This window comes from Solenopsis invicta, chromosome 14 (assembly GCF_016802725.1).
Source record: "Solenopsis invicta isolate M01_SB chromosome 14, UNIL_Sinv_3.0, whole genome shotgun sequence".
NCBI lineage: Eukaryota > Metazoa > Arthropoda > Insecta > Hymenoptera > Formicidae > Solenopsis > Solenopsis invicta.
This window is the reverse complement of record NC_052677.1, coordinates 17,225,856-17,242,121: the sequence shown is the minus strand read 5'-3', so window position 1 is coordinate 17,242,121 and position 16,266 is coordinate 17,225,856. Positions and strand designations below refer to the sequence as shown.

General features: G+C 37.3%; 2 protein-coding genes across 4 annotated transcripts in view; one reads left to right on the top strand and one right to left on the bottom strand.

The window, feature by feature from the left end:
- Nucleotides 1-7,332, bottom strand: part of LOC105207675 (protein crumbs) — a 42,635-nt gene extending 35,303 nt beyond the window's left edge. Inside the window, exon 1 of one of the 2 annotated variants that reach the window (XM_026133993.2) lies at nt 7,255-7,332. In XM_026133993.2, the coding sequence (XP_025989778.2) occupies nt 7,255-7,315 (61 nt within the window). In that variant the 5' untranslated portion in view covers nt 7,316-7,332. Of the gene's footprint in view, nt 1-4,482; nt 4,774-7,254 lie in introns of those variants that run through there. The other variant, XM_011177247.3, reaches the window with a different exon arrangement.
- Nucleotides 6,854-16,266, top strand: LOC105207674 (serine/threonine-protein kinase GL21140). 2 transcript variants are annotated; one of them, XM_011177246.3, is made up of 6 exons: nt 6,854-7,036; nt 8,586-9,632; nt 9,844-10,021; nt 10,152-10,445; nt 10,632-10,874; nt 11,574-16,266. In XM_011177246.3, exons 2-6 carry the CDS (start codon nt 8,587-8,589, stop codon nt 13,179-13,181), a joined length of 3,369 nt encoding a protein of 1,122 aa, XP_011175548.2. In that variant the 5' UTR covers nt 6,854-7,036; nt 8,586; the 3' UTR covers nt 13,182-16,266. The 2 variants fall into 2 exon arrangements, with proteins under 2 accessions (XP_011175548.2, XP_011175547.2); XM_011177245.3 differs by having other exon boundaries at nt 11,571-16,266.

The window sequence follows — 16,266 nt, the reverse complement described above, 5'->3', positions numbered from 1 at the left end:
GACCGCAGACTCCGCAGTCTGTTGCCTCGCTTCAACGAGGCTTCTCGAAAAATTGGGATGACTCACTCGGAGATGATACTTTTTACACAAGTGGCCGCTTATCTAAACGCACGTCAGCTTTCGTATTTCCATACAAAAAGAGTGCTTGGCTACGGCACCATCGCGAGGCGCTCAGAAATTTCTGGACCTCGATAAGCCGTTTGTCGCACTGGTCTAAAACATGTTTCACGGAGCGGACAAAGGACATTTTCCTAGAGTGTGACGGGCCTTTACAGCTTAGGAAGTTAGGCAACGCCTGCGACGAAAAGCCAAAGAAGATTTACTCGCACAAAGTGCATTACACTAGTGTTATAAAATATACGTACACAGGTATATTTTTGTAAATTAAGAATTAAGGAAACTGTATTTTCTTTTCGAAAATTTCAAGAAAGCTTTACAAGCTTGTAAGATAAATTTAATTATCAAATGGATATGTATAATCAAACACATACACAATTAATCTTTTAAAAATAACAAAAGTAAAAAGTTTTCAAAATTGGACGATGAAAAATTGCAAGGCGCAGTGAAGTTACTTATTTCTGCAAATTCTCATAGTTGAGCATTGATCTTTGCTTTATCGCAATTTAGCAGGGTATTAATTTTCCACGATGATTGTTGAGAACGACGATTTCATGGGTCATCGTGGTGACTCTCTCGGGTCGGTCACTGATCCACACCGGTGATTCCGAAGAGGTAAAAGTTTATACCGTTACGAAAGAGCGCCTCCTCGTGCGCGGTCAATGCGCGCTTTTACGTGACCGGAAAGGTGCGCATAAAGCGGAAGCTCACTCATAGGGAGATAACCAGCCTGTGAATTATTCCACGGGCCGCTTTTATTCTTAGCCAAGACGAGAAAAATGTCTCATTTATAATCGCGTGCCTCCACAAAAATTTTATCTATTATAGAAAATGAGCATTCTTCTCTTCTTTCTCTCTTTCTCTCTCGCCAAAGCCGTAAATGGGAATTCTTACTAGAGGAAAAACCATTCTATTGTCAATAGCACGGAAAACTCATCAGGTGTTCCGACCATGCAAATACTTGGGAATACCTGAGCAATTTTTCAGACCTGCATTCCCATTAAGATGGAGAGAAACTCTATTGAATTCCACGGGAATAGAGAATTTATATTTTCCTTAAAAACATAAATTAAGAGAATACTAAGGACGTTTTGACTATATATATATGACAATACGAGCTAAAGTTATCGAAATTTTAAAACTCCAGGTATGTCTAGGTTTATTCTTTTTTTTTCCTTCAACAACAAACAATTTTAATCGCAAGTGCTCGAAATAATTATTTTAATATTAAATCACAAATATTTAATTTATCGATTGAATATTAAAATAATAAAATAACAATAATAATAATAATATTCTGGAATAATAAAATAAAATCTAACACTAAGATAGAAAAAACATCAAAGGCCCGCCAAACGTTGAGGATGTCCGCTTTCTCACTTGATAATAACGTTATTAAGATTCTTGTCGGGACAATTACGTAATTTTTCCAAGGATCAGATAGCATAATGCTGGTGGATTTAATTACTTTGTTTCTCCAGTTTAGTTGAAATCTTAATCCTGCGATTTTGTGAATTCTTGTCACCACAACTCGGATGTGCAATTCAATATTTCTTACAACGCTTTGATAATAAAACATTGGAAGTTCATCAACAGGAAGATGTCAAATATATTGGAGTCAAATAACAGTTGTTATTGACCGTATTATGCGCTGGTTATTACACAGTGAAATGACGGAATTGGATCAATAGCTTTTTAACAAATAAAGAATATTACGAAGCAAATTCCTGACTTGAGCCACTTTTGCTTTCGATTGTTAAATCGCTCCACTTTCGGTGAATGCATCACGAGGTTCGTTGCACTAAGTGATATTGATTAATACCGCCGCATCGCATGCAATCGGAATTTTTCATTGTCACGTACGATATAACGGAAGGGAACGTCCAACCGGTTTATCGCGCTTGTTAGAAAATTCCATTATTTACATAACGTTATAATTTCTTCATTTGGACCAACCATAATTCCCTTGTCATACAAATGCAAATTATTTCCTTTGGATGACTCAAATAATGAATCATTGAATAACAGAGCTCGGGAAATTTAATCAGAAAATGTTTTGGTATAATAGAAAATTAAATTTCAAGCAAATGGAATCGAAAGAATGTGGTAATTTTAAATTAATTTTCATAAAATTATCAATTTACATGTAATAATTTTGTAAAAATTAACGTTACGCAAATTGAAGAGAGGATTCAATATAATCGAAATTCAATCATAAGGTGCTAGGGTAGAGTTTTCCGCATTCCGATATCTGGTATTGAACTCACCTGCGGGAGATTTCAATAGATTCGGCAAGCTCAGTCTCGTTTTCCCATCGCTTGGCTCCCTAGCGTGCTCACAGAGAATTCTAGGGAGCCAAACGATGTAATGTAACATATACCTAAATCTACACGGAATGAACGGTGAAGTAATTGTGTAAGACAGACAAATTTGTTTCTAAAATGTTAAAACATTTTGCAGTCTTGCACATCACGTTTGAACGTCCTACATAATTATTTTGACAACAAAATCATTTTCAGATCTGCATTTAGCTAAACTTTTCTTATACTTCAGCAAAACCAGTTTTTCCGTGTAAACGAACAAATTCGTAAAACAATAAAATACTAGATCGTCGGTAATCTGCAATCCTAATAGAGATGCAAATTCACAAAGGTAAAGTATTGATTATGAGAAATAAAATTTTAACATTTACATCTATTATACATCTATATTTTTTTATACCCTCTCTTAATTTTTTAAACTTCGACTAATTCTTTTTAAATTTATATAATTTATTCCCTGAAAATCTTAATCGTGCTTCGACTTTTATTTCCTTCACTAAAAAAAAAGTTTTGCTGGTTTAGATAGATTTCTAGGTATCGCAACAAAAATTTATTGCTATTTTTTCATATTTGCTAAAATCTTGTTTGTCATATATAGAATTTGTAGAAGAAATATTTAATAATATCCCCCAGGAAATTTAGGTCTCATTGCCAATTATAATTTTCCAATTATAATTGCCAATTATAACCAAATTTTACACAAGTATAATTGGTGTCACAGAAAGATGTTCTTTCTAAATTTCACAAACAGTTCCAGATATAAATTCTGTCTCTGTTATGTAGATTGATTAAGTAACAAGCATATGCGACATCTCGATATTTGCTAATCATTTATCTATCCACCTCAGTTAACTTTTTGTAGCCAATAAATTGTGGTTGTGCTTGCAAGACCATCTTTATTTTAGAAAAACACTTGTTCTAAATTTATGTGATTTTCCGAATAATATTTTCGGCATTTTGATATTTTTCTATCGATTATTATCGTGTTTGCGATCGTTATCTTTTTACAATGTCGACAGCCAGAAGTCTCTTTGTTAACTACAGCCGAAATTTCAGACTCTCCTGGAGCGTAACGATATGTTCTTTCCATAACAGTACCTCAGATAGACGTATGAAGAATTTCGAGGGTAGAATTGTCCACCTGTCATTGACCTGACGTCCCTATTCATAAATTATCTGGTGAAACGATCGTACAGCCCTCGTTTCCGACAATTTTACCTCACAACGTTTCTTTTGTTTTATTATTTAGGTTTACAAAAAAAATTTACTATAAAGATTTTTGGAGGATTTTCTCTCTTATAAACGAAATTTGAAATAATCGTGGAAATTCCTCGATTTTTTAAAAGCAATGATAAAATAATATATCAGTTTGTCCATTAATCCACTACCCTGTAAGTACACAATATTCCTAGAATATTATACGAATATTATTGAAAATTAAAATAAAATTAATATAATATTCATGGTATATCGCTTTAATATCCGTTTATGAAAATGTTCTACAAATAATCTATTGAGATAAAAAATGAGTGTGAATTATTGTGCATAAAATATTGATAAACTTTATAAATATTACATTCGAAAATTATAATATTCCTGATAATTTAAAATATTGAAGTAAATAATATTAGTCACTTCTTAGATAACATTCATATAATACTATCAGGAGTGGACATATAACCACCTTTTTATTATTATTTTAGAAATATTTAATATTAAGTAAGTGTAGCGTTAATAAAGCTACAGCTGCAGCATCGATTCAGGATCTCCCGTGAGTCACTTTAGATCATCGTTTACATCGCGTTTATGTTCAGGATCCACGGTGAATCACAATTTCGTAGATCGCTCGATCCGTTAGTCGCATTCCCAGAGCGAGGATCTAATTTTCAGGATTTCAGCGGATCGACGCGGATTGAAACGGCGAATTTATTCACGTCTCTTCGCCAAGGTTTCGCGTCTGGACGCCGTCGGGGCCCCGCGACGCTCACACGGAGGAGCGATGGCGACCGCAACCGCGACCGCGCAGGAGGGGGACCTGACTCACCTGCCACGACGTGTCGCGTCCGCATTTTCCGGCTCCGAATCCTTTTTTTTCCGACACCCTTCTTCCCGTCGTCTCTTGTCCTCTCACGCTCTGAACATTCTGCTTCCTCACCCCCTGCCCGTATATTTTCCCGCTCGCACTTTCGCACGCCGTGAAAAAATAACTTCCCGCTCCGCGGTGCGTTCTCCACTCTCTGGTTTCCACTCTTTTACCTTCGCACCCGCGCGCGCACCAGCTTCGACCGACGACGAACGCCCGCCGAACGAGACTGCAGGCCGATGCCGTGACGGAGAACACCGCCACCTCGCTCGACCTGCGTCGGCCCCTCTCCTTCGTCGCATCGGAGCTGTGTGAGTTACCTGGTGACCACGGTTACCTGCCTTTCCGTTTGCCTGCGCGCCAGGTACGAACAAAGAAGCGAAGAAGCGAAAAAGCGATCCTTCTAGCTAAGGATTAGCGATATCATTTCGTTGATTTCAATTACCAGTGTGATGAAAATATACGAAAAAAAGAAAAAAAACTTCTTCAAGTATACTTTTTCACACATTTATCATGTTATAAATAAGGATCTTAATTTCTGCGTGTATTTAAAGTTTTTAAATTCATCGAAATTATATTAGTGATATTAATCTTTGCCTTTCAAGTTTTTGTTAAAGTACTATGAAAGCATTTTATATTACTGAAGCTTACTGTTTGTACGGATTTTCGGATTCATCATTTTTTTGTGTGAAGATAGTAGACATGTCTGAAATTGGTTTGTTATAGGATATAGTTTCAGAACAATAAATGGAAATATTTAAAAGAAGAAGAGTTTGTTGTAGTAAATATATACAAACAATAAAATCAAGAAAAATTTTTAATAAATTTTTTTGTTATAAATCAAAAAATGCTGGAAAGAAAAATATGTGTTTTATATATAAATTGAAATATTAACAATAATTATTAGATCTTTGTTCAGTTATTAATACTATTAATTAATAATAATTAGTTTTTACATATTTTTTATCAATAGTTTGTATTGGGAAAAAATAAAAAAAATCTAAACTATTAAAATTATTATTCTTAAATCTTAAACAAATTTTTCAATTTTCAAAATTTGCAAGAACCCAACAAAATGTCGACAAACAAAGAGAAAATCGCAATCCTTCCGTAAAATAAAAGTACGCTTAAAAAAAACTTGGATAGATTTTACGAGAAAATCAAAAGAAAGAAGAGGACAAAAAGTCTTTTTCGAAACGCTATACGCCTGGTGCTTTTCAACTACGACACAAGTCGACACTGTGTAACACATTAGTGTGAGTAAAACAACTAAAATTTTTTCTCTTACATTAATGGACACTGTGTTACAGTGTCGACTTGTGTCGTAGCTGGAAAGTAACCGCCATCTCTACAACATGACCATAACTATGATGCCAATGTATATACGTACAGTCGGTCAATACCTCGAAAAGCACATTAATCTCGTCTGTTGGCATACCTGGCGAAGGGATGAGTGCCGAGCGCGCGTACACGAACTCTAAATTTTTCCTATCCTAACAGCTTATGCGCGATTTATTGAGTCGCAATTTATGCGACCGCAATTAGGACAAAACACGAATATTTAATACGGAGGCGAATAAACAGTAGATACTCGTACAAGTAAATTGACTCACCGTTCGCTGATCGCTCCGTCCAGTTCCGCCGTGCTCCCTAACCGACCGACTGTTGGCACTGCGTACTGCGTAGCGGCGTGACTGGCGCGTGATCATGCTACGCAGTGCCAGCAGTCGGTCGGTTAGGGAGCACAATGAAGGTCGTGGTGCGTCGCGACGGTCGCGACGCATTTCAACCCGCATCCTCGTCCCGTATTTTGCGCCTCCCCCCCCCCTCTCAACCCCAAGGCCCCTCCGGGGATAATGTAATTGTACGGGCCGTGCTTCGCGTAGCTTCGAAATCAAGCATCGAAAAGCGAGCCGGGGATATGTGCGAATTTTCCGTTCGCTCATAATAAAATGAACCGCGGAAAAGGCGCGGCGTATGTACATCGATAACGATGATAATAAGCGCGCGCGACACCGATGATAGGCCGGGGGGGAAAGGGAGGGGGGAGAGAAAAGGGAGGTTTGAAAAGACGGAACAAATCGCCACTTATCTGATATAGAAGATCGTCGAGGCGCTCGTCGTTAAAAAGGACTGCCCCGCAGGCGTTTTCTCGCCGGTCGAACTAAATCTGACTGGATTATACTCTCACTGATCACTGGATCCTGCTGGATCCTTCAATTTCTGTGGATCTCTCATCCTCAACCGGCTCAACCCTCAAGACACGATGTTGCTTGCGATTCTCGAAGTCGAATTGGTCCGCGACTCTCGAGGTATCGAGAGTGCGACGTCACGTGGTCACGTGGTCACAAACACGACTCCCGATCCGGACTCCCGACTTCCGACGCATGTAATGTCAGCTCGCTGGTGGTGATTCACGCTCGGGCTCGGCTTGCTCGCGCGCCTGTCAAACGACCGCCCACGGCGTCCACACGATCACAGACGAACGGCCACGTTCTGCTCCGGTCGCGAGCAGGTGAGTGTGACAATACGGATGCACGCGCTTGCCACTTGCATCGTGGCGACTAGATGGTAGGATCGACGGACGGCGCCCGGGCGCCCGTTAAACGTGCGGGTGAGAGCAGGTTAAGTGCATTCGCACCGTTCGGCGACGTCCCGTCCTCCGTCCGCACCTGTCCTCGTGTCCCGATAATAATGCTCGGACGATTAAGCGTGAATTAGTGTCTGACGTACCGTTCGTAGCAGCTGGTGGCGATTTTACGATCGCCGAGCGGAATTCCCATTCTCGCTGCATCTGTCAAGTGCACTTTCTAAAGTGTGACTCATACTCATTACCGATGAGGGGACAAAAAAAGGCTGAAATGCCAGTCCGGAGACTGTTTAATTTATCAGCGGCTAGAGTCTCAGATAATCTCCAGGTGACTCCGTGTTTGCAATCAGTCGGCAGATAAGAACCTGGCCTGGTTTATAGCTTCATTGTACTGAGACTGTATGTTAAAAGCTGGACTTGAAAGTTATTTGAAAGATAAAAACTTAATAAAGGATAATGTATCCTAAGCATTTCTTTCGAATGTGTCGCTCTATGCATTAACAATTAAATTTTTATTTAATTTTAGAATTGATTAGTATTAGTTATATATAATGTGTACCTGCTAAATCATGTTGAAAATAAACTTTAGTGGTAAATGTTGAATTGCAGCGACATTTGTAATATTTTACCAAGAGATTTATCTTCTTCTTTTGAACATAGTGTTATGTAGCAACTATTTTTTCCTTCTGTTAATTATACATGAGGTATAAATTATATTAGGAGCATGTCAACACACACACACACACACACACACACACACACACACACACACACACACACACACACACACATACAAGCACGCAGGCGTGTACATAACAGAGTAAAATCTATTAAGATGTTTTATTATATGTGAAAGACAGTTACTTTAATAAATAAGGCCTGTTTGCACACTGAGAAAAAAAATTACTTGATTGAAATAAATGTGTTATTAGTGCTGTTCACATAACAATTTTATCAAACTAGTAAGTAATATTTACTTGTTTGAAATGTAAATAGATCATTTGAATTTATTTGAATCAAGTAATCTTTTCTATCAATTAATTTTTTCTGATTCTAAAATTGAGAAAAAAATAGCAAGTTAAACCGAGTTTAAAGTTAAGTTACATTGATGCAAACGAGTTTAATATGGTCACTACATGTTCAATAATACTAATCAGTAATTTTGTATCAGTAATACTAACTGTGTTCATCAATATTTTTATATTCTAAGATTATTTCTATGATTATATTATTCATGATTGTGGAACTATGATGGAAAATACTATTGCGTTTTCTCTATGTTGTACAATCAATATTACTATTAATGTTGTACATCAATCCATCAATATTAACACATGATCAATAATGTCATTATTTGTTGTTACTGACAGTATTAACTGTGTAAGGCTTCTAGAGGTTAATTATTGTAGTAGGACTATTAAAAAAACAGAAGTAGCATTTATATGTTTCATTGATAAGAATAATATTTCTTTAGGATGATGGAGGAACCATTGAGTCAAAGTGCCTCACCGGCCAGTGGTGGTAACTTTTCAGTGAGCGACGGCGGTGAATTGAATTCGACCACCATAGTCAGTTTAGACGAAAGGATATTGGATATCACGTCGCGGCATACCCTAAATGTTCTCAGAACCCCCCCGACCAAGAAGGCCAAAAGAGTTCGATTCTTCCGCAATGGAGACAAGTATTATACAGGTGTGGTAATGGCAGTGACGCCTGAAAGATATCGCAGTTTTGATAGCCTCGCGACCGACCTGACTCGTGCCCTGGTGTCGAACGTTACCCTGCCCAATGGCGTGCGAACGATATATACTATGGACGGTCGCAAGATACAGACCGTCAGCGATCTGGAGGATGGCAAGTGCTACGTGGTGTCTGGTCAGGGCGAGATCTTTAAAAAGGTTGAATATTCGGCGTCCAAAGTCCGTCGAGGAAGCTCGCTATCCGGGTTGCCACAGTCGCCGGCGACCAGCAGCGGTGGCGGTGGCACCGGCAGGCAGATCAGCGCCATTCCGCTGTGCGTAAAGGCGCGCATAGTGACGCTGATCCGCCACGGTACCAAGCCCCGCAAAGTAATGCGATTGCTGTTGAACAAGCGCAACGCGCCGAGCCTCGAGCACGCGATGGAGGCGATTACGGAGGCGGTGAAACTCGACACTGGAGCGGTGAGGAAGGTGTACACATTGTCGGGTCAGCAAGTGACCTCGCTTGAACAATTCTTCGAGAATGACGACATCTTTGTGGCTTACGGCCCGGAGAAGTCCGTACAGGAAGACTTCGAGCTGGACTTCGAGGAAAGCAAATGTGTGCAGAGTTTCCGCCGATGTCCGTGGAGTTTCAAACGACAGAGCGGACCGATGCCGCGAATGCCGAGAAAGTCTGGCAAGAAAACGCTTTCCACACCGCAAGTCAGGACTCCCAGTCCATCATCATTGATACTGCCACAGCCTCTAAGGTTGCATTACACCGTAGGACATATAATTGGAGATGGAAATTTTGCTGTTGTCAGACATTGCACCCACAAGTAAGTATTCGAAAGTAGGGAAACTTTAAATAAAGAAATCTTATGCAAATTATGAAGATAGGGAAATATGATTATTATTGAAGTTAATTATGCAATATAAATAACTTTGTATAAAAGAATTACAATTAGCAAAATGTAACACAATATTATAATTTGTCTTTTAGCTTGAATATTTGATTTAAAAAATCTGATACAAAACATAATATTTTAGATCTAGCGGTGCTGAATACGCTATGAAAATCGTGGATAAGTACAAGTGTCAAGGGAAAGAAACAATGCTAGCGAGTGAGGTAGCAATACTAAGACAAGTTTGTCATCCCAATATAATTAGCTTGATCGCGGAACAAGATACTGCCGAACAGCTATTTTTAGTTATGGAACTCGTCAAGGTGCGTCTTTGAAATTAAAAGAAACTTAAAATTAATAATACATTTTTAATTTAATTTAAAACTGAATTGTAACTAAACATATATACAATAAATCAAATATTGTATCTATATAAAAATATATACCTTTTAGGGTGGAGATTTGTTCGATGCAATCGCAGTTGCAACGAAATTCTCTGAAGCAGAGGCAAGCGTGATGATTAGTCATTTAACTTCTGCGTTGGCTTACTTACATTCACATCATATCGTACACCGTGATGTCAAGCCAGAGAATCTCCTGGTTGAGATGGATGGCAGTCATGTTAGATGCTTGAAATTAGGTGACTTCGGACTCGCGCAAGTAGTGCGAGAACCTTTGTACACAGTCTGTGGTACACCTACTTATGTAGCACCGGAAATCCTTGCTGAAACTGGATACGGTTTAAAGGTATATTGATACTTGCCATAATAAATTTAGTAATTAAGTATGGCAATTATGTTTTTAAAGAAAATATAAGAATTCTTAATTTATAAAAAAATAAAAAATAAATTTAATATAAATTAAATATTTGTCTTTTGAAAAATATTTATAGCTTTAACGAATCTCATGTATATAGAAAAATGTTTTTTTTAGATTGACGTATGGGCGGCCGGAGTAATTCTATATATTCTCCTATGTGGTTTTCCGCCATTCGTATCAGTAGATAATGAACAGGAGGAACTGTTTGAGCGTATCCTGAGCGGTCAATATGAATTCACATCACCATACTGGGATACGATATCGGATTCCGCGAAGCAACTCATCTCGAACATGTTGCAGGCACAGCCAGAGCTTCGATTCAGCGCAGAAGATGTGCTAGATCATCCGTGGCTCGCGGTAATTATCATTGACATACGACATTATTATTGTACTTCACAAGTTAGAGAAATCACCGCGTTGTCGCACCCGCATGGCTTAAAATTCCACTCTCACTTTCACAGTAATCGAAAGAAGAAAGATTATTATCGGGTGGTTCTTAGCTACACGACACGTACGCTATGGCATTTATTATTTTGGGCACGATTCCTTCAACTCTCACCAACTAGTCACGTCACGTTACGTTGAAAAAGAGTTCAGCGGTTTTATAAATGTGACAATTGGAATTTCAACAATAATTTTTAACAAAAAAATTAATTCGAATTTTGAATTTATTTAATTTTATTATCACTTAATTTGTAAACAATTTTATATTTACAATATTCCATACTTATAAGAGAAGAAAGCAATAATGAATAATGAATATCTATGAACTATAGAATTTATTTCATAAACTCTTAAAAAAAGATTATATGTTTTAAATATTCTTAACCATCTCTATAATTATTTGAGAAACACTAATTTATTATAATCCTTTGTTTTATGCGCTGAACAAAATTTCCATTTTACGAACGTGATGTGATTGGAAATCCAGCTGCTCCCTTCGTGCTTTGTTTCAGCTTTATTTCAAACACAACACTGAGAAAGCTTTTGTAGTGGTTTGCTGTATCTGTAGCAGTGCTTTTTCTTTTCTTTTGTCCCGCCTCTGTATATCAGCAGAGCTTTCTAGGAGGCGAGCAGACCGCAGCAACAGCAACAGCCACCGACGCATCGGCGGAGCAATACTGGGATCAGCAGCGTAAGCCGATAAGATTGGCCACCTTTGAATTCGACTTCAAGAAGCAGCGCAATCAACGACAAGACGACGATACCAAGACAAGAGCTGACTGGAAGAATGATATTGACTGTCATGATTCACCATTTATCGATACCCGAAAAAAATTGGATGAACAGAATCACGATGAAATCGATTTTGCCAATGGCAATAGCAACGAAAATGATGAAGTGTTTCTTAGCTCCGACTGTTTGAGAGACATCAATAGTCTGAGTCGATCGATGCACGATCTAATAGACAGTTTAAACGATAACAAAACGCCACGACGTCGTCTCGAATCACAAAGCGCTACTTCGTCGCTCAACAGCATTCCAGAGAATTTAAATACGTGCAATTATCGTAGTAATTCACCGATTCGTTGCAGCATCATCGAGAAGACAGTTACGTTTCCTAGGAATCATCGAGGCGATCAGAAAAACGGAAACTCGGTAAAAGAGCCGAGGTACCGTTACATACATACTAGTTCGATACATTCGAACTGCGAAACGCCGAAGTCGACGCATAAATCCACGAATCGGCAAAGTAAATGCAACCAGAAGAACTTTTACGCCAAGCTGAATCGCGAAAACAAATTCGACAGCGATGACTTCCGCAACAGCAACGCGACTGCGTCGACGTCGAGTGATAGCCTGACAGGTGACAGTTCGACCGGCAACGACATCGAGACTTCTGACAGTTTTGTAAACATACAATTTGCACGATTGACACGCGGGCAAAAATCGAGCTCGACGCAAAGTATGGAATCAACCGACAGCTTCGAGAATGTGAGTTTCCAATACATGAACCGGAACAATTGTCTCGATGATCATTCCTCACCGATTTCTTCGAAGCTGGTGAACAATCAGACTCAGAATACGACTGCTGCGAGGATATTGCAGACTCGAATAGCTGTGCTGAATACGTTAAGATCATCTAAATTGGACAACCAACCGGATAAAAAGAACTGCAACAGTCCATTCAATTTGGTTCAAGAAATGGGCAAATGCGACATGAACGAACCGGTGAAGTTGCGACACGAAAGATACGTTAATAAGAAGAGTCATCAAATAGATTCTCAAAGTTTTAAGAACAAGAGATACAGTTGTTTTTCTCCATGCACAACAAAGGGCTTGCCTGAGGAAGTCGGAGGCAGTGGTGGCAATAAAGTGACACCGCGGAAGTTTAACTCGACGGATGAATTGCGCGACGAAGTGAGGCAAAAGCCGGCAGCGCGGACAAAGCGATTCAGTCTGTACTATACTCCGCAACCATTGAGGAAAACATACGAGAGTGAAGCGAAGACCGGGAGGATTACGTACAAAGCGACAGGTCGCACGCAAAAATCTGAGATGAGCAAAGGAAAGGATGGAGAGGAGATAGAAAGAATGGAAAAAGTAGATAAGAACCGGAGATCAGTAATCGGCGCTTCGACGATCGCCAGCAGGAGCAAATCTAACAGGCAAAATGTCCATGTGAAATCAAGCGGTATATTAAACACCACCAGGACAAAGTGATAACGAGCAGCGAGAAGTCGAGGTGATTCGCCTAAGGTGTGTGGATATTAATGTACAATTTGCGTCAGACGAAATCCAAAGTCTAAGCGCTTTAAGAATCAGGCGATTACGATATTTATTGATTAAAATCATTAAATTAGTTAATACTTTTACGTAGTGATCGAAAAAGCGAGCCTCATTGAAGTCAAAAATTACTTTCTTAATGACTATGTACATGCGTTGAGAACAATTACATGTCTTTTTAAATTCTGTTAAATTGAAATTGCTAAAATGAGGGACTTAAAACAATAGAGGACTAGATGAAATGACACTAAACATTTTACAAAGGAAGAAACGATCTCATAATTCTTAGATTTTGAACTTCCAGATTTAGACTAACAGCATCAACGAAAAATGTAGTAACTATAACATATCTATAACTTTTTTCCTAAATTTTTCAGTTTATTGGTTGCGATAATAGCAAGATATTAAATATAAAACAAAGGGATTAAAGGGTTATAATATTTTTTTAAGTTATTTTAGTGATAAAATAGCATTGGGAAACGATCATAAAGATGTTAAAAAGTGCAGTTACAATACTTTTCGTTGACGCTATTTGGAAAGAGATCCTCAAATCTGGCAAAATATTCAACACAATGAAATGGTGTAAAACTTTTTTTAATTTGCGTATATTTCCATACAATTTTTAATTGTTGAAAAATAGCTGAAAGAGACCAAAGACGGATATATAATTGCAAAGTGCAAAAAAGATTTTTTAAGGATAAAACTGGATTGAATTTCATATCTATAAAAATTACACTTACCAGTATTAACTTCTAGAGTTAATCTGGAGGACTTGCTAGCTATTAAAAACCCGGTTGCAATTCGTCCTTTTTTAGATATCTTTTTAGTTAGAGTAAAAATAATATATATGTATATATAATCTCGCGCGATAGTGCTAATCGATGATAATGATGTAATCAATCTTTAATCATTTGAGATTGGAGAATGACTATGTCAAGAGCACCAAGATAGTGGTTCGATAGCGTGTAATAAGATTGAAGCAGATGAGTTTGAAATTAAGAACAAAACATGCCAAATGCATTTAAGTAGTTTATTTTATATTGGATGTTTACGCGTAAGCTTAGCTGTAGGTAAAACGTAGAGTATTCAATCAACCCTTTCAGTTCCATGATGCGAAAGAGGCTTCAATAGCATTCGTGTTGGCGCGAAAATTAATCCCGTGACGTTTTTTAGCTTATTTATACTGATATTTATATGTCTCGTTTTATAACTAAAGGAAGTTTGTCTCAAGCCAAATCGCGACTTTGAGGTGAAAGTGACACCGAATAGTTTCTTAAAGAGTGCAATGTAGGATCGAAAGGGTTATGGTAGAGAATAAGTAGGAGGATTGAGCTTCATTTTCGAACGTTTAGTGATTAGTAATTGGTATTAATAACGCAAGAATTTTTGCAACGGAAGACAAAGGGCGACAAATTGGGCGATTTTGGAATGCTGGATAAGCGTAATGCACATTGAACTTACTCAAGGAAAGGCGAGAAGATAATTATTTTTGTAAAGAAGCCGCGTCGTACTAGCAATAAGATGTGACACTGGTAAATTGACGAAGCGAGTGCATGCGCTGCAGAAAAAGAAAGAGATGACTATTATTATAATTATTTTTGTAGGTGTTGATAAAGTGGAAGCAAGAATTGACAATGTCGTTTTTATCGAAATGGAAAATTATTCTTTCGCAAAATATAACTTTTTATCAAATTAGTAAAGAGTACGTTTTGGAAAAGAACAAAAATGTGCTTATAATAAGTTAAGTTTTAAGTGCATGCAATTATTTATTTAAGGTTCGAAGCTTTGAAATTCAACAGTTTTAAGAATAACGAAAGAATAAATTTTGTAAAGTATCGAGACTCGATCAAATCTTGACTCAACTTTATCAATTGTGAAAATTGTTAGAATCATAACATCGCGCTCTTTGTCGCTCGATCGTTGCTAATCTGTGGTCTCACTTTTGCTGCAGCGATTCCTGACGATTTTTGTGTCGCGCTCGTGTGATGTCTATCGACAAGTCGTGTACATAATTGTAATGACGTGTGTGTAAGGCTTGATTACTCGTGAAATGATAAAAGTACTGTCGTTACTGTGATTCGTTCGCTCGTTATTCATTTTTTCGCGTTTTCTAACGCGGAATTATCCCGACTTAGAATTTGTTAATAAACGGTAATAATTATAATTTGTTTCTCGTTCTTGTTTTGTTATATTATTCTAATATCGTAATAAACATACCGATCAGCGGGCAATTTATGGTAGTTCGTAGGCTTTAAACGTGATTTATGCCAAAAATTAAAATGCACATTGTGACTTTAGCTATTTATATTATATATTATTATATTATTATATTATACATATATATAGATATAATATTCATATGAAAGCAAGTCTTATCGACATTATACTTTATTTTCCAAATTCAGCTTATATCAGCTACGTCTGTTTTGTTTGCGATTTGCAGGAATAAAATGAAAAGGAAAATGCAGTACCTTACATCAGTGTCTTGCGATGTTAATTTCATATTTATTTTCCAAGATAAGCATTGTACAAATTTAATTAATAAAGTATTTTAATTCTTAAAATTATTTATAAAATATATTCCGCTAAGTCCCGATTAATAACACATTGATCGGAAAATGGCGAAATATATTTCAACTTATAAAATATAATTAATATATTATTAATATTTTATCACGTGTTTAACATTTTTTCATAATTTTTAACAGAATTTGATGTTTAAATTATTTGAGATTTTAATTTTTGCCGGATTTTGTTTTCAGACACAGTTACACAAATTTTACTTTGCACTTTTTTCTAGCATAAAAAGAGCGAATAAATTGCAACATGCATTTCTTGTACAATTGATTGCATTAGTGTTTATGCGATGTTTGATGGCACTACGAGTTTCTATTTTATCGCTATTACAATTATTCGAAATTATTAAGCAACACACATCATTATCATAAATGCACCCGTAACTATTTAATGTACTGCCACGAAACTAACATTAAAAAATATAACTATGAAATTTCATGGCTAC